The 19375-nt window shown below is 42.6% G+C and overlaps 1 protein-coding gene across 1 annotated transcript; it reads left to right on the forward strand.

The window, feature by feature from the left end:
- Positions 1 to 607: 607 nt before the first annotated feature.
- On the forward strand, positions 608 to 16056 carry LOC133662534 (peroxisomal succinyl-coenzyme A thioesterase-like). Its single transcript, XM_062066632.1, has 12 exons — positions 608 to 1506; positions 2250 to 2304; positions 4236 to 4457; positions 4539 to 4638; positions 4705 to 4895; positions 4967 to 5130; positions 6952 to 7071; positions 7138 to 7208; positions 7278 to 7368; positions 7544 to 7624; positions 13253 to 13394; positions 13472 to 16056. The coding sequence occupies exons 1-12, from the start codon at positions 1354 to 1356 to the stop codon at positions 13594 to 13596; spliced, it is 1515 nt and encodes a 504-aa protein (XP_061922616.1). The 5' UTR covers positions 608 to 1353; the 3' UTR covers positions 13597 to 16056.
- Positions 16057 to 19375: the final 3319 nt, after the last annotated feature.

The raw sequence follows: 19375 nt of genomic DNA on the forward strand, positions 1-19375 counted from the left end.
GATCTTAGCGCCGCTTTCGATACCGTCGATCATAATATTTTATTAGAGCGTATCAAAACACGTATTGGTATGTCAGACTTAGCCTTGTCTTGGTTTAACTCTTATCTTACTGACAGGATGCAGTGCGTCTCCCATAACAATGTGACCTCGGACTATGTCAAGGTAACGTGCGGAGTTCCCCAGGGTTCGGTTCTTGGCCCTGCACTCTTTAGTATTTACATGCTGCCGCTGGGTGACATCATACGCAAGTACGGTGTTAGCTTTCACTGTTATGCTGATGACACTCAACTCTACATGCCCCTAAAGCTGACCAACACGCCGGACTGTAGTCAGCTGGAGGCGTGTCTTAATGAAATTAAACAATGGATGTCCGCTAACTTTTTGCAACTCAACGCTAAGAAAACGGAAATGCTGATTATCGGTCCTGCTAGACACCAACATCTATTTAATAATACCACCTTAACATTTGACAACCAAACAATTAAACAAGGAGACTCGGTAAAGAATCTGGGTATTATCTTCGACCCAATTCTCTCGTTTGAGTCACACATTAAGAGTGTTACTAAAACGGCCTTCTTTCATCTCCGTAATATCGCTAAAATTCGTTCCATCTTGTCCACTAGCGACGCTGAGATCATTATTCATGCGTTCGTTACGTCTCGTCTCGATTACTGTAACGTATTATTTTCGGGCCTCCCTATGTCTAGCATTAAAAGATTACAGTTGGTACAAAATGCGGCTGCAAGGCTTTTGACAAAAACAAGAAAGTTTGATCATATTACGCCTATACTGGCTCACTTGCACTGGCTTCCTGTGCACTTAAGATGCGACTTTAAGGTTTTACTACTTACGTATAAAATATTACACGGTTTAGCTCCAGCCTATCTCGCCGATTGTATTGTACCATATGTCCCGACAAGAAATCTGCGTTCAAAGAACTCCGGCTTATTAGTGATTCCCAGAGCCAAAAAAAAGTCTGCGGGCTATAGAGCGTTTTCTATTCGGGCTCCAGTACTCTGGAATGCCCTCCCGGTAACAGTTAGAGATGCTACCTCAGTAGAAGCATTTAAGTCCCATCTTAAAACTCATTTGTATAATCTAGCCTTTAAATAGACCCCCCCTTTTTTAGACCAGTTGATCTGCCGTTTCTTTTCTTCTCTCCTCTTCTCCCCTGTCCCTTGCGAGGGGGAGTCGCATAGGTCCGGTGGCCATGGATGAAGTGCTGGCTGTCCAGAGCCGGGACCCCGGGTGGACCACTAGCCTGTGCATCGGTTGGGGACATCTCTGCGCTGCTGACCCGTCTCCGCTCGGGATGGTTTCCTGTTGGCCCCGCTGTGGACTGGACTCCCGCTGATGTGTTGGATCCACTGTGGACTGGACTTTCACAATGTTATGTCAGACCCACTCGACATCCGTTGCTTTCGGTCTCCCCTAGAGGGGGGGGGTTACCCACATATGCGGTCCTCTCCAAGGTTTCTCATAGTCATTCACCGACGTCCCACTGGGGTGAGTTTTTCCTTGCCCGTATGTGGGCTCTGTACCGAGGATGTCGTTGTGGCTTGTACAGCCCTTTGAGACACTTGTGATTTAGGGCTATATAAATAAACATTGATTGATTGATTGATTGAATCAAATGCAGATACTTTTTATTATGCCTTCTGATCTCTCTCTCTCTCTCTCTCTCTCTCTCTCTCTCTCTCTCTCTCTCTCTCTCTCTCTCTCTCTCTCTCTCTCTATGTCCACTACTTGATGTCCATATCCTACCCCCCCCCTCTCTCCACACCCCTGATTGTAAATAATGTAAATAATTCAATGTGATTATCTTGTGTGATGACTGTATTATGATGATAGTATATATGATAGTATATATCTGTATCATGAATCAATTTAAGTGGACCCCGACTTAAACAAGTTGAAAAACTTATTCGGGTGTTACCATTTAGTGGTCAATTGTACGGAATATGTACTTCACTGTGCAACCTACTAATAAAAGTCTCAATCAATCAATCAATCAATGACTGTGAAAAATAATAATAATTTCTTTTATATACGAAAAAAAATTGTTCCAGGACCTATTTCGGGCATTTGCTGAAAATTTCATCAAAATCCGTCCATTACGGAGTATTCAAGATTCAATATTCAAGATTCAAGATGCTTTATTATTGTCCATTCTTTAACATGTACAAGACACATAAGAACTGAAATGTCATTTTCGGGACAGTCCCACTAAGAGCAGACATACGTTACAGGGAGACAAGACGGGACCGCCAACGGATCAGCCACTCATGGCGCTCCTTAAAAAAGGTGGGAAAAAGGTGATATTGGGAGAGGGGGGAAGAGTAAAAAATATCAGTCTAAGGGAGGGGGTCCAGACTGATTCCAAGGGAAAAAACCTAATTTAGCATAGCACATGTTATATATAATCACAACAAATCGCAGCAGACGGGGGGGGGGGGGGGGGCTGGAGGCCGGCCTGCTGCTATAAAGCGCTACTAGCCGTCCATAACCCCGAAGAGGAATTGGATGGGGATGGGGAGTGTGTTTGTATATATGCCCATTGTTCTTTGGGTGAAGTGTAAATGTTCATAAGCCCAGAGTCGTTCTGCATGCAATGCAAGCAAAGTTCGATTCCCAGGTGTCGTTGAGGAGGGAGGGAGGTCAAAAAGCGTCCATCTTTGAAATTCCTCAGGGGATGATTACAGAACAGCCTGTTCTTGTCTCAAGGCCATTTGGGGGAGTCAAATCGTAGATAAGGATTTTTGTTTTTTCTCGAACAGGCATTAGCAATGTGTTCTATTCGTCCATGCTGGCTCTCATATCTAAACCTTCCTTTTATAGCAAGCTTTTCCATGATGTGATCCATTTTGCGATTCAGTTCAGAAATCACCACAGACTGTGTTCCTACAGCCCGGCCCAATCCGTCCATTGCGACGAACAGCCTTTGGGCTCCTTGAGTGGCTGCCATTGTCTTACGAATTTTACGATACACCAGAACAATGCCCAGCCCAATCAGCAGGTGCCTCACTATCATGGTTCCAAATAGGTAGATGTCTTCCACGTCCTCGATGGAAATGACTTGAGAGGCACATGATTCTCCATTTGTCCCAGGAATCTCTCACGTGCCCCGCAGCAATGGTTCCATCAGGGCAGCCAGGCTCCCCAGAGCCTCTTTTTCTCGTCGAAAAGATTGTGTCATTAGAGTCGAGAGTCCAGCTAATCAATTCCATGTCTGGTGATTAGATTTGGAGGACATTGAGGTTGTTTTTACCATACCATACCATACCAACTGTATTTATAAAGCCCTTTAAAAACAACCTCAGTTGAAGAACAAAGGGCGGTACACCACAAAGAAATAAAGGCAAAGGACAGACTAAAAAATAACATTTAAAACAGAAGTAAAATACACATTGAAAAAGCAAATACAAATGATCCTAAGAACAATTTGTTAGATAAAAAGTAGTTAAAAACAGTTAAAAAAGTTAAACAGTTTAAAGTCTCATCCTGGGTTAAAAGACAGTGAATAAAAATGGGTTTTAAGAAGGGTCTTAAAAGTAGCCAAAGAAGGGGCCTGTCTCACATGGAGAGGGAGATGGTTCCAGAGTTTGGGACCCGCAACAGAGAAGGCCCTGTCCGCTCGAAGCTTGCGCTTTGATTTGGGTACCTCCAGGATCAGACCTGAGGGACCGGGTGGGGGCATAGAGGTGGAGCAGCTCAGATAGGTAAGCTGGGGCAAAACCACGTAAGGATTTAAAAACGAGTAAGATCATTTTAAAATGGACTCTAAAAGACGCAGGCGGCCAGTGGAGGGAGGCTATAACAGGAGTAATGTGCTCTCTTTTTCTTGTGTTAGTTAGAAGTCGGGCAGCTGCATTTTGGACCAGCTGCAGACGTGAGAGGGAGGGTTGACTAATTCCAAAATACAAAGAGTTACAGTAATCCAGCCGAGATGTGATAAATGCATGGAATACTGTCTCAAACTGTTGCCTAGAAGGTTTTTAACCTTGGCCAGCTGACGTAAATAAAAAAAAGCAGCACATTTTTTCAAGGACGTGTAAGTGTAACTAAACAATCCCACCCCCATGACTTATCTTATCTCAATGTTAAACAAGAGCTATATGGGTTTTATCTGTGCATGCATGTTGATACAATGAGAACTGCAATTGGAGTGAAGTTGATAGTTGCACCAGAATGAAGGTGAATGTTTAACTGGATTCTTTCTTCTACTCAAACTGAAGAATACACCCCCTGCAGACGAGTGTCCGCCATGTCTCAGGCTGCCCCAGCCATAATGTCTGTCAGCCCCAGCCGGGCCCTAGTGGATGAGGCGTTCAAGGTGCTGGTGGAGAATCTGCCTCCAGGAGCTCCTGTGACCCTGCGCTCCCTCCACCAATCAGAGGACAAAGACCACTGGGAGGCTTACGGCCACTACGTCAGCGACCCCACGGGAGCGGTGTCTGGTAACGACAATCATGTGCCCCAATCCAACATGGCTGCCGTCTATCGTTGAGTTTACAGCTGAGTTGTTTTTGTTTATCTAGTCACAGACGACTTAAGCCTCGGAGGGACTTACCAAGGAAAAGAAGCCATGGGTCTGCTGTGGAGCATGCGGCCTGTTCCTGGTAGCCGTACGGGCCTCAGGTAAAAAAAAACCTTCCTCTGATGTCACTACCAGTCCGCGCTAAAGTTCCGGTGTCGTCCTGTCAGGCTGCGGAAGTTGAACGTGTGCAGCCCCATGCTGGTCGCCATCTCCGTCTACAGTGGCCATGTTTGCGACAATTTCAGCCAGCAGCCTCCTCTGGCCACCGTGCTCACGGAGCGATGGTACATGGCGCCGGGGGTCTGCCGGCTCGACGTCAAGGACAGAGGGGTACGAGGGACCCTCTTCATTCCTCCAGGTCCTTGCCGGGTTCTGCTCGTCAAAGAGACAGGAAGTAAGAATCGTGCTGATGCGTTGTCCATGCCTCAGGTCCAGGACCATTCCCGGGGATGCTGGACATGTGGGGGGGCGGCGGGGGGCTTCTGGAGTATCGCTCGGCCTTGTTGGCGACGCACGGTTATGCCTCTTTGGCGTTGGAGTATTTTGCCCCCGGCGAGCTGGCGTCCACTGACTTGGAGGTGGACTACTTTGAAGTGAGTGGGCGCCGCCTGCAGATACACACCCAGTTCTTAAATCTACTTCCTGTCTTTTTCCTCACAAAAGGCCTTAGAAATCTTACATTTGATTGATTGATTGATTGATTGATTGAAACTTTTATTAGTAGATTGCACAGTACAGTACATATTCCGTACGTTTTTCAACTTGCTTAAGTCGGGGTCCACGATAATCAACATCTACTTCCTGTCGTCTTCCTCACAGAAGGCCTTAGAAATCTTACATCTACTTCCTGTCGTCCTCCTCACAAAATGCCTTAGAAATCTTACATCTACTTCCTGTCGTCTTCCTCACTAAAGGCCTTAGAAATCTTACATCTACTTCCTGTCGTCTTCCTCACAAAATGTCTTAGAAATCTTACATCTACTTCCTGTCGTCTTCCTCACTAAAGGCTTTAGAAATCTTACATCTACTTCCTGTCGTCTTCCTCACAAAATGCCTTAGAAATCTTACATCTACTTCCTGTCGTCTTCCTCACAAAATGTCTTAGAAATCTTACATCTACTTCCTGTCGTCTTCCTCACTAAAGGCCTTAGAAATCTTACATCTACTTCCTGTCGTCTTCCTCACAAAAGGCCTTAGAAATCTTACATCTACTTCCTGTCGTCTTCCTAACAAAATATAGAAATCTTACATCTACTTCCTGTCGTCTTCCTCACAAAAGGCCTTAGAAATCTTACATCAACTTCCTGTCGTCTTCCTCACAAAATGCCTTAGAAATCTTACATCTACTTCCTGTCGTCTTCCTCACTAAAGGCCTTAGAAATCTTACATCTACTTCCTGTCGTCTACCTAACAAAATATAGAAATCTTACATCTACTTCCTGTCGTCTTCCTAACAAAATATAGAAATCTTACATCTACTTCCTGTCGTCTATCTCACAAAATGCCTTAGAAATCTTACATCTACTTCCTGTCGTCTTCCTCACAAAATATAGAAATCTTACATCTACTTCCTGTCGTCTATCTCACAAAATGCCTTAGAAATCTTACATCTACTTCCTGTCGTCTATCTCACAAAATGCCTTAGAAATCTTACATCTACTTCCTGTCGTCTTCCTAACAAAATATAGAAATCTTACATCTACTTCCTGTCGTCTATCTCACAAAATGCCTTAGAAATCTTACATCTACTTCCTGTCGTCTTCCTCACAAAAGGCCTTAGAAATCTTACATCTACTTCCTGTCGTCTATCTCACAAAATGCCTTAGAAATCTTACATCTACTTCCTGTCGTCTTCCTCACAAAATGCCTTAGAAATCTTACATCTACTTCCTGTCGTGTTCCTCACTAAAGGCCTTAGAAATCTTACATCTACTTCCTGTCGTCTTCCTCACAAAAGGCCTTAGAAATCTTACATCTACTTCCTGTCGTCTTCCTCACAAAAGGCCTTAGAAATCTTACATCTACTTCCTGTCGTCTTCCTCACAAAAGGCCTTAGAAATCTTACATCTACTTCCTGTCGTCTATCTCACAAAAGGCCTTAGAAATCTTACATCTACTTCCTGTCGTCTTCCTCACAAAATGCCTTAGAAATCTTACATCTACTTCCTGTCGTCTTCCTCACTAAAGGCCTTAGAAATCTTACATCTACTTCCTGTCGTCTTCCTCACAAAAGGCCTTAGAAATCTTACATCTACTTCCTGTCGTCTTCCTCACAAAAGGCCTTAGAAATCTTACATCTACTTCCTGTCGTCTTCCTCACAAAAGGCCTTAGAAATCTTACATCTACTTCCTGTCGTCTATCTCACAAAAGGCCTTAGAAATCTTACATCTACTTCCTGTCGTCTTCCTCACAGAAGGCCTTTGAAATGGTCAGGCAGCATCCCGCAGTCATTCCAGACAAGGTGGGAATTCTGGGCCTCTCCCTCGGCACTACAGTCGCCATGTATTTGGCGTCCGAGAGCACCGTCGTCAAGGTAAATGCGTTGTTTCGATGTGTAAAAATGGATGGCAACCTTGTGACGGCGTGTGTCCTGTCGCAGCCAACGTGTTGCGTTTGCATCAGTGGCAGCCATTTTTACCCACGAGGCAAAACCCTGAGCGGAGTCCACGGGTAGGTGGTTTATTCGCGCCTGGCATGTAGTGGCTCTGACGTGGACTGACGTGTACCCCGTGTTGACAGAGACGTTCGAAAGATCCGCATGGATGAGAACCAGAATCTGATCTGGCGAGACCTCGTGGAAGTCTCCAGCGACCTGTCAAGGAAAATGGACGTAAGTGCACGTTGACGGCTTCTTCACTGCTCGCCGTTGACACCTGTTGGCTAAACTTCTGTAGCAGTGAAGGAGTGGGGTTCCAATGAACGTCCCCCTCTGCTGCTTGCTGGCATGTTAGTGACGTGTTTCTTTGTGACGACACACTTAAGATCATCTGTCGTTCTTCTGCCAGGTGAGGAGAATTAATTGTCCAATCTTGTTGGTCAACGGCCTCGATGACCAGAACCACCCCACCGTGGAGTTTGCCGAGGATGTCAGTACACACACACACACACACACACACACACACACACATCTACTGTTTCAAGCAAGTAATCAAAAGAATAACTTACAGTTGCTGTCTTTAAACCAGACCTGAACTGACCAAAACTGTCGCCGCCGTTATGATGTGCAGTGCTGTTTTTAAATGACCGTAAGTCTTGAACTATAGAAAGTATTTCAATGGTCGGAATCTGCCCTGTTGGGTGTTATAGGAGTTATTACGGTAATCTACGTCACAGCAGCTCAGACCAGGAACAAAGCAGAGTGGGCGGGGTTTGTTTTCAGAGCAGCCAGCCCGAAACGCGTGTGTCAGAAAAACGAAAGCGGAAGCAGATTTGTACGTGATAATATATCATATTGTGGGTGTTTATTACACTTTGCCTTCATATTTTGCTGTTTGTTACATTTTCATTGTGCTTTGCTTGAGTGTAAAAGATACACAACTATGGAGGAGCTGGTCTGAGAAGTAAAAGAGGAACGACGTTCATATGTTGTTAAGCTAAGCCGGGCGGTATAGCTCGGTTGGTAGAGTGGCCGTGCCAGCAACTGGAGGGTTCCAGGTTCGATCCCCGCTTCCGCCATCCTAGTCACTGCCGTTGTGTCCTTGGGCAAGACACTTTACCCACCTGCTCCCAGTGCCACCCACACTGGTTTAAATGTAACTTAGATTTTGGGTTTCACTATGTAAAAGCGCTTTGAGTCACTAGAGAAAAGTACTATATAAATATAATTCACTAATTCACACTTCACAATATTCAGTGTTTTATTGTTCATAGTTAATATTGTAAATCCCACTTTCTTCATTTTCATGTACATTTGGGGTGTCCCATTTCAGTGTTCCTGAAAAAAAGGGACACAAACACACATACTGTACAGCCCATTTTTACATATGATTTATACACACATACACCTTGGCCAGTGTTGGGTTAGTTACTGAAAACCAGTAACTAGTTACAGTTACTAGTTACTTTATTTCAAAAGTAACTCAGTTACCAACTCAGTTACTTACACCAAAAAGTAATGCGTTACTGTGAAAAGTAACTATTTACCGTAGTTACTTTTTTTGTTCTTTAAAAAAAAAAAAAAAAAGCTCCCATTAATGCCCTTTTAGCCTTCATTTCAGTACTGTTATTGCACTGGAGAATAATACAATCTGTTGATCAACTTGGCATGCATTTGCATCACTGAACTCTGCTAAGCAATGTGACCTACATACAACACACAAACAATGTGCTCTACATACAACACACAAACAATGTGTTCTACATACAACACACAAACAATGTGCTCTACATACAACACACAAACAATGTGGTCTACATACAACACACAAACAATGTGGTCTACATACAACACACAAACAATGTGGTCTACATACAACACACAAACAATGTGGTCTACATACAACACACAAACAATGTGGTCTACATACAACACACAAACAATGTGGTCTACATACAACACACAAGCAATGTGGCCTACATACAACACACAAACAATGTGGTCTACATACAACACACAAGCAATGTGGTCTACATACAACACACAAGCAATGTGGTCTACATACAACACACAAACAATGTGGCCTACATACAACACACAAACAATGTGGCCTACATACAGCACACAAACAATGTGGCCTACATACAACACACAAGCAATGTGGTCTACATACAACACACAAACAATGTGGCCTACATACAACACACAAACAATGTGGCCTACATACAACACACAAACAATGTGGCCTACATACAACACACAAACAATGTGGTCTACATACAACACACAAACAATGTGGTCTACATACAACACACAAAGGCAAAGATATGTTTCAAAGGGCCAATTTATTTCAGGCCACAACAAATTGACAAAACTATTTGAAATAGCTGCAACATAACATACATAATTGGCAAACAGCATAATAACAACATAGCTGTAAAGCTGGCTTCACCTAAGGAATGCACACGTTACATACACAAAGCCTAACCAGGCAGATTTGAATTGCTGTAGACGGGATCTTTGATCCAAGACACAACTTACATTTAACTAAAATGTTCTTTTCTTTGTGCTCGACAAAAGAAAAGAAGTGAGAATATCTCCATGTTAAGAAACTCGACTGCAGCTCCGTTGTTAGTAAACGCAGACACGCCCCTCCCCCTCCCCTCCCCTAACCTCCCTCCCTCCCCACACCCAGACACACACAGAGCGCGCCTCCGGCTTGTGACACAAGAAGAATCAGAAGGACGACACCGCAGCGCTCCAATAAAACACACTCAGATCTTCTGTTTCTAGCCGATACTACATAAAAAATAACGTAAAATAACACAGTAACGCATCATGTAGTAACGGTAACTGAGTTACTGAATATAAAAAATAACGCGTTAGATTACTAGTTACCGCCAAAACTAACGGCGTTACAGTAACGTGTTACAAAGTAACACGTTAGTCCCAACACTGACCTTGGCCCCCCCAGACACATTTTTTTCTCTCAATGTAGCCCCGAGTCAAAGTATTTGGCCAACTCTGCTTTAAAGTAACAATTTAACAATTTATGAGGTGGCGTCTTGTCCAGCCCTGCCTTCCACCCAAGTGCAGCTGGAATAGGCTCCAGCCCCCGCCCACGACGTCGAGACAAGCAGTAGGAAAATAGATGGATGTATGTGAGGAAAATACAGGAAATACACACACTCTCCAAAAAACCTAATAAAACAAAATAAAGAGGTGAACGGCAAAAAGTGTTCTTAAAGAAAAAGCAAGGCCAGCAACACTCGTGTCCTTCTAATAATTGTAATGCAAACTGCACAGGCGCTACCAAACACAGACCGCTTTCGGAAATGTCTTCGTCAGTGTGCAATTTTCAACAGGAAGTGATGCACTTAAATAGTCACAGCTGTGGTCAATCAATTGACATAATACATCACCAACAACTTCAAAAATGGAAAATTGTACAAATAAATCAAAGACTCAGTACAGTATCATAGGGAAATAAAGCAATAAAAAATATGTGGACAATTATTATAATAAGCATTTTTTTATTTTTTTATTATCATTTTTTAAATTATTTGTATTTTTTTATTGCTTTATTTATTTTCCTATGATACTGTACTGAGTCTTTCATTTATTTGGTACAATTTTCCATTTTGTCTATTATTTGTGCACTTTCATTTTTGAAGTTGTTCTTGATTTATTATGTTAATTGATTGACCACAGCTGTGACTATTTAAGTGCATCACTTCCTGTTGAAAATTGCACACTGACGAAGACATTTTCAAAAGCGGTCTGTTTGGTAGCGCCTGCACAGTTTGTATTAAAATTATTAGAAGGACACAAGGTTGTCGTTGTGGCTTGTGCAGCCCTTTGAGACACTCATGATTTAGGGCTATAGAAGTAAACATTGATTGATTGATCGATATGTGAGGATGTATCAAATAGCTTTATAGTTTACTCCTATTTCTTGCGTTGAACAGACCGGCTGGCTCTGTGTCACCTTGGAAACGCTCGAAACGAAAGGGTCGCGCTTCGCTTTGCCAGAACGCAGACTTTCTTACCTCAGCCAAAGAGGTTACGTTTTGACCTGCGCTTGTTTGTCTGTTTGTTAGCAACATAACCCGGTTTAATGTGCAAAAAAACTATTCATGTTATCTACGACGAGTACAAACACACTTCACTTCCTGCTTACGGCGTTCATCGCCTTCATCTTGCCGGCCCCGCGCCGTGCAGAGGATTCTGGGAGATGTGATTTATTCACAGACCCGTCCAACGCTAAAACGCCAGAAGAACACTGCACTCACTACGATTTCGTTTGATACCGTCACACGTCACTGATTTATTGAGAAGACTTTGAAATGGAAATACCACTTTATTTATAATACCGTTATAGGGTTGTATGGTATACCGGTACTAGTATAGTAGCGCGATACTAATGAATATATATAATACTCTGTACTATACCACCTCTAAAAAGTACCGTGGATCTACACCTGACATCCACTGTAATGATACCAAGTACAGGAGTGTATCTAGTCGATACTACTATGTTTACATCGATCTTTTTTATTTTTTTATTTATATTATGTTTATAAACTCAGGAAATATGTCCCTGGACACATGAGGACTTTGAATATGACCAATGTATGATCCTGTAACTACTTGGTATCGGATCAATACCTAAATTTGTGGTATCATCCAAAACTAATGTAAAGCATCAAACAACAGAAGAATAAGTGATTATTACATTTTAACAGAAGTGTAGATAGAACATGTTGAAAGAGAAAATAAGCAGATATTAACAGTAAATGAACAAGTAGATGAATATGTCATTTTCTTCCACTTTTCCTTTGAATAATTTTGACAAAATAATAGAATGATAAATGACACAATATGTTACTGCATACGTCAACAGACTAATTAGGAGCCTTTGTTTGTTTACGTACTACTACAAGAATAGTTGTCTAGTATGTTCACTATTTTATTTAAGGACTAAATTGCAATAACAAACATATGTTTCATGTAAGATTTTTTGTTAAAATAAAGCCAATAATGCCATGTTTTGTGGTCCCTTTTTATTTAGAAAAGTATCGAAATACATTTTGATACCGATTTTGGTATTTGGACAACCCTATACCGTTACATCCCTAATAGGCAGTGTTAGTTACCTGCAGACGAATTGCTGACTGGTGATGGTGATTCACTTCCGTCTCGACGGGGCTCGAAAACGCGTCCTTCATTCAACTTCATCACATGCTATGTCTGCTAATGTTTCTGCTAGTATTTTCTCATTTTGATGCAATATCCACCTTGCAAGTATTGCAAGTAGGGATGTCCGATAATGGCTTTTTTGCCGATATCCGATATTCCGATATTGTCCAACTCTTAATTACCGATATCAACCGATACTGATATATACAGTCGTGGAATTAACATTATTATGCCTAATTTGTACAACCAGGTATGGTGAAGATAAGGTCATTTTTAAAAAAATTAATAAAATAAGATAAATAAATTAAAAACATTTTCTTGAATAAAAAAGAAAGTAAAGTAATATAAAAACAGTTACATAGAAACTAGTAATTAATGAAAATGAGTAAAATTAACTGTTAAAGGTTAGTACTATTAGTGGAGCAGCAGCACGCACAATCATGTGTGCTTACGGACTGTATCCCTTGCAGACTGTATTGATATATATTGATATACAATGTAGGAAGCAGAATATTAATAACAGAAAGAAACAACCCTTTTGTGTGAATGAGTATAAATGGGGGAGGGAGGTTTTTTGGGTTGGTGCACCAATTGTAAGTGTATCTTGTGTTTTTTATGTTGATTTAATACAAACAATTTAAAAAACGATACCGATAATTTAAAAAAAACGATACCGATAATTTCCGATATTACATTTTAAAGCATTTATCTGCCGATATTATCGGACATCTCTAATTGCAAGTATTGTTCTCGTAAATAATTCCAACATTTGTGCTGCTGATTGGCGCCGTGCGTGGTGCCGTCACGCTGGCCCACAGATATTGGTAAGGGAATCGTTAGCAAAAGGATTCCCATGAATCAAAACCCTAGCTAGAGTACAAACCAAGTCTTTTTTTTTTTTTTTTTACTTTTGTGGCAGATTTTCCAGATGATGCGTTCAGTAGGGAAAGACCACCTCTTGACGCGTCTAGAGTACCCTGGCACGGGACACCTGATCGAGCCACCATATTCGCCTCACTTTAGAGCTACCAACTTCATGTGGGACAGCAAAAAGGCCAAAGGTGAGTCAGAAGAATCACTCTGAAGGTCTTTTCTTGCCGAAATTGCGCCATCGACTCACTAAGGTGTCGTGCTGCAGTGACCCTACTGTGGGGTGGACAAACCCAGGCCCACTCGCACGCTCAGGAGGACTCGTGGAGGAAGATTTTGGCGTTTCTGCAGCAGCATCTGTACTCCAGACCGAGTCCAAGAGCCAGGATGTGAAGCTGAGCCTCACCATGACGTGTGGGACCACCAGATGGTGGGCTCTTGTTTCTCACTATGATCATGGACACCATCTTATTGTGTTGGTGTGGACACATCAGTTTGCTTGGATCACAAAGCCCAACAATGTTTAACAGCTAAGTAGTCACACAACTACACTGTTTTTTTTTTTTACATTTTAGGAGACATTCATATTCCAACACTCCAAAAATGATTTGTACATTAATTTGCAAATGTGTCAGACAAAACGTGTGCCTAAGTAGTCACAGCCTTTTTCCTTCCACAAACTTAGCACAATCTTTGGGGCGTTTGACTTATTCCGCATGTTTGCATCCCTCCAGAGATGTTCAAGTCTTGGCTCGGGCTGGTCCACTCAAAAGCATTTACAAAGTTGCCATAGCAACGTTGTCCTGCTGAGCAATGAAGTGTCGCCCCAGCCTGAGGCGAAGGTTTTCATCCAGGATGCGTCTGGACATTCATTTTTTTATCTATAATCTCTCTTGTGAGAGAGATCTCAGGGGCAGTACGGCGTAGTGGATAGAGCGGCCGTGCCAGAAACCTGAGGGTTCGCTCCCCGCCTCTTGACATCCAAATCGCTGCCGTTGTGTCTTTGGGCAGGACACTTCACCCTAGCCCCCGGTGCCACTCACACTGGTGAATGAATGATAGGTGGTGGTCGGAGGGGCCGTAGGCGCAAACTGGCAGCCTCGCTTCCGTCAGTCTACTCCAGGGCAGCTGTGGCTACAAATGTAGCTTACCACCACCAGGTGTGAATGAATGATGGGTTCCCACTTCTCTGTGAGCGCTTTGAGTATCTAATAATAGAAAAGCGCGATATAAAATCTAATCCATTATTATAATTATTATTATTATCTTGTTTATCCAAACCATGCACCAATCAATACAATATGAAAGCAAACATAAACATAAGAAGCCTCTGAAGGATGATCAGTGAACACAGGAAGATGCTGTGAATACTTATCCATCCATCCATCCATTTTCTTCCGCTTATCCGAGGTCGGGTCGCGGGGGCAGCAGCCTAAGCAGAGAAGCCCAGACTTCCCTCTCCCCAGCCACTTCGTCCAGCTCCTCCCGGGGCATCCCGAGACGTTCCCAGGCCAGCCGGGAGACATAGTCTTCCCAACGTGTCCTGGGTCATTCCCTTGGCCTCCTGCCGGTCGGACGTGCCCCGAACACCTCCCTAGGGAGGCGTTCGGGTGGCATCCTGAGCAGATGCCCGAACCACCTCATCTGGCTCCTCTCCATGTGGAGGAGCAGCTGCTTTACTTTGAGTTCCTCCCGGATGACAGAGCTTCTCACCCTATCTCTAAGGGAGAGAAACTCATTTGGGCCGCTTGTACCCGTGATCTTGTCCTTTCGGTCATAACCCAAAGCTCATGACCATAGGCGAGGATGGGAACGTAGATCCCATCTCAGCTCCTTCACCACAGAGGATCGATACAGCATCCGCATTACTGAAGACGCCGCACCGATCCGCCTGTCGATCTCACGATCTACTCCTCCCTCACTCGTGAGCAAGACTCCGAGGTACTTGAACTCCTCCACTTGGGGCAAGATCTCCTCCCCAACTTGGTGATGGCACTCCACCCTTTCCCGGGCGAGAACCATGGACTCTGACTTGGAGGTGCTGATTTTCATTCCAATCGCTTCACACTCGGCTGCGAACCGATCCAGTGAGAGCTGAAGATCCTGGGCAGTTGAAGCCATCAGGACCACATCATCTGCAAAAAGCAGAGACCTAATCCTGCAGCCACCAAACCGGATACCCTCAACGCCCTGACTGCGCCTAGAAATTCTGTCCATAAAAGTTATGAACAGAATCGGTGGCAAAGGGCAGCCTTGGCGGAGTCCAACCCTCACTGGAAACGTGTCCGACTTACTGCCGGCAATGCGGACCAAGCTCTGACACTGATCATACAGGGAGCGCCACAATCAGACAGTCCAATACCCCATACTCTCTGAGCACTTCCCACAGTCCTGTGGGGAGTGCTGTGAATACTTATGTGATGTTTTAATACATTTGCAAATATTTCGAACAAATATTATCCCATGTTGTCTTACAGAGTGTTGCGTGTAGAAAAAGAATTCCGCTTTGGAATAAAGCGGTAAAATTAACAAAATGGTGGAAAAGCAAAGCTCTGTGAAAACTTTCCAATGCACTCGACTATTGCAATAGTTAGCATTAGCATTGCAAAAACAACTGCAACTCATTGAACTGTTTTATTGCTCTGACCTTTAAATATGTTGTACCTGGTAAGTATTCTTTACCACAAATTGATTGGGTGTAATGATTAGGTTCATGGTCACATGCAAGTTGCTAGAACTTAAACGTTAGCTACCTCGCACTTCAATCACAGTGTTTTAAATGACTTAAATACGTATTTATATTAATGTCAGCCTTATCTTATATTCACTGTTGAAAATAACAAATAAATGTTTATTACTTCAAGCTGAAACTGCAGCTATCGATCATTTTATTAATCGTGTGTCGATTTGTTTGTTAGATTAATTCAATAAAAGACTTCATCACCTCAGTGTCTATTTTAGAGAAACTAGTTCAAACAACTATTAATGCACATCACCAACAATGAAATGACACTTTTCTATTTTCATTAGTTAGTTACTTTCAAATTAATCGAAGCAACAGAATATAAATTGGAGCTTTTTTCTAATCAAATGAATCGATTTAATCAATGCAGTTCTACTTCAAACTTACGTTGATGTCCAAGTGTCTTTAAAAGGGAACTGCAAGACATTTTAATGCATTCTAAATATTAGATAAACGTAAATAAAAGTCCGCTTACAGCAGAGCTAATGAGAGCTCCACTATTTCGACCATAAAATCCAATAAATAACCATTCAAAAAGTGCCAACATTACTCTATGTACATTTCGTGACTTGAATATTAGCCAAGTATTAGTGATATTGTTATAATAAGCGCTGATGCAGACAAACTATTTATAGCGGCACTGTGATCACAAGCTTGTGTGCCAATGTTTACATCATCGAGTGGTCTGCTTCTTCCTTGCTCCCTGTAAATTTATTCTAGATCATAAACCATGCCTCTCACCTGGACAGAAGAAGTCTGAGTAGGTATTCCAACAAGTTGGTACACTTTGAGAGCCGAAACTGGCGGGGACGACACGAAAGGACACTTGGTCCCCCCACCCCTTTTCTTCGTGAGGATTATGAGTCATTCTTCACCTAAATGGGAATATATGAACATCCCAGCAGTCGGCTTTCTTATGACAGCAGACCTTGCACAGTAAGTGAAGTTGTATTATGTTTGTTGGCTCTCATAAAGTCTATGGTGAGTATTAATAAGTGATGAAGAAAAAAAAAAAACCCATTGTGATGCGTTTTTGAAGTTAATGTGCTGTATATGTTTAAAATGATCAAATAACGTAAATATTAAATTGTATTATAAATGTACTCATTACGTCCTTACATATCTACTTACATCATGTTTATAAAACCTCAATGGAGCTGTTTGGATGTTTTTTTAAAGGCTTTGTTTGCGGAATTGTGCCTTCAATTGCGCGGCTCCCATAGGCTCCATTTTAAGCTGACTTTTGATCGCATTTATTTAATATTTAGAATGCAAAAAAAAAAATCCATTGTCGTAATATTTGTGAACGATAGGCAAAATTCCAAAAAAAGGTGCAGTTCCCTTTCAATGAATGAACGTATTTCCGCTCATCTGTGGATGGATAGAAACATATGCCTCCTTGAGCTGCGTCCCTGCAGTGAGTCTAAACCAATGTCAGGGTATGTATGCCATTGTTGAAGACGGCAAGGAAACAAAGACAACAAGAATGCTGGCACATTGTGCTGTATACACTTGCAAAATGTGTTAAACGGTTGAAACAAGGTGTCAGGTTCAAACACTGATGACATCTATTAAACAGACAATAAGCAAGGAATCATGCAGAGACAGAGTTCAATTTGGCTAAATGAGGAGAGACGTTTGGGCTGAACTCTAGTTACAGATCCAAACTACGCTCTAAAATCCCGTCCACGTGCTTCCTCTATTTATTTGTCAGGTCCCTGGTTACATCACTGAGGCTGTCGCTGAGGGAAGGGGGAAATCTTAACAGCCCCAGTTAGACATACTATATGACTATTAATGAAATGCAAATGTGCTGACACTCGTGATATCGCCCTGTCTCTGCTTTGTCTGCGTCACGGTACTCGATGTTCGCCCTTGGCAGTCAGCAGGCCGATTCTGGAAACAAACACTGATACGAGACGACTGGCTTTGCACAGATAGAAAAAGTACAACTTCAGCACAATTAATAAGAACTATAGCAACGGCCCTTAAGCATAAGAGTTGTGTGATAATATATACATAATTATTCTAACACAAGGAAACTGCTAATAACCCTTAATATATATATATATATATATATATATATTTTTTTTTTTTTACTATAAATATATTTTATTTATTTTCTTAATAAAATGTTGAGTTTTAATATCACACTATTTAATGTTGACAATAAAGTAAACTGCATGAATATCTGTTGAGAAATAAGCACGTTATGACTTAATTTCAATATGCAACACATTGAATTCTAGTGCCTTAATTGGGAAAGTGGCACCTGCTAAGATGGCCGCCATGTAGGCACGTCTCTTAGCTTGGCCGCTACATTGTGCTCTCTATCTAGTTATGCATATCTATCTGATTTACGATGATGACTGTCCGAACAGTCCACATCATGAAAGAGCCCAAAAAGGGAACAATACCATCAAACTACCGACCTACAACCTGCCTCAACACCACATGGAAGCTCCTATCAGGCATCATAGCAGCCAAAGTGAGTCAGCATAAAGATCAATACATGAGCAACGTACAAAAGGTCATTTGTGTACGGAATGGAGGCCAGCCGGTGTGGCTGCGGCATGTAAGCCTCACTCCCTGACAACTTCAAAGAGAAATACGAGCTGTCCAGTTGGTAGCTCGGGATTTTAGCTCTGTGGTTAGCACGCTCGGGTCTCATGCGGACAACCCAGGTAAGAGTCCCGTGCCAAGCGAAATGCAAAAAGGAAGGGACAGAACCGGGTGGGAGCCAAACACCAGCTACTAGTTGACAGGGCAATCACTAAGACTGTGAGACCAGAAGCACCCACCTGTTTACTAACTAGATTTACTACAAGATTGACTACAACTCAATGCCACACCTGGATACTGGAGGGCCCTCAACATCCACAGGCACTACAAACATTCATCATGAACTCAATGAGGCTGTGGAAGACAACTCTGGAGGCCAACTCAAAGCGAAGCGCAGGTGAGCATCAAATGCAGCATTAAAGATTCCCTGTGTAGTCTTAAGGTCCAGATTCTTTCAGCCACTGGTATGTTTTCTTGATGTCGGCCGCTTATTCAATTTGTTGGTGGTGCGTGCCATGCAGGGTCTTGTCTCCTTAAAACAGCCCATCTGACTCTTCCTAACTAGAGATACTGTACTGTATAAGCCTGTACCCCCTCAGTCAGATCATAACAAAGAGTGGCTTCGGTTATCGGTTTCGAAGCGGAACAACAACCAGTCCCTGGTCCGAGCTGTCAGCAACCCCAACACCACAGACCCCTCCATAATATCAATCCAATCCTCCCTATCGGCTTCCCCATCTACAAAACGGATACAACTCATCTGGGTCCCAGGCCATTGCAACCTGGCAGGCAACGACCTTGCCGATGAACAAACCAAGCTCGGCTCCTCCCTCCCCCAAGATGACGACCAACTCGATCGATCAACTT

This window comes from Entelurus aequoreus, linkage group LG12, assembly GCF_033978785.1.
Source record: "Entelurus aequoreus isolate RoL-2023_Sb linkage group LG12, RoL_Eaeq_v1.1, whole genome shotgun sequence".
NCBI classification, from domain to species: Eukaryota; Metazoa; Chordata; class Actinopteri; order Syngnathiformes; family Syngnathidae; genus Entelurus; species Entelurus aequoreus.

What these genes read in the sequence shown, in the direction of transcription:
- LOC133662534 (XM_062066632.1), top strand. Translation starts at nt 1,354, where the DNA reads ATGTGTTGGATCCACTGTGGACTGGACTTTCACAATGTTATGTCAGAC. An exon ending in TTCACCGACGTCCCACTGGG is followed by an intron (nt 1,507 to 2,249) that starts GTGAGTTTTTCC and finishes CATACGTTACAG; the next exon opens with GGAGACAAGACGGGACCGCC. An exon ending in CCGTGGAGTTTGCCGAGGAT is followed by an intron (nt 7,625 to 13,252) that starts GTCAGTACACAC and finishes CTTTTGTGGCAG; the next exon opens with ATTTTCCAGATGATGCGTTC.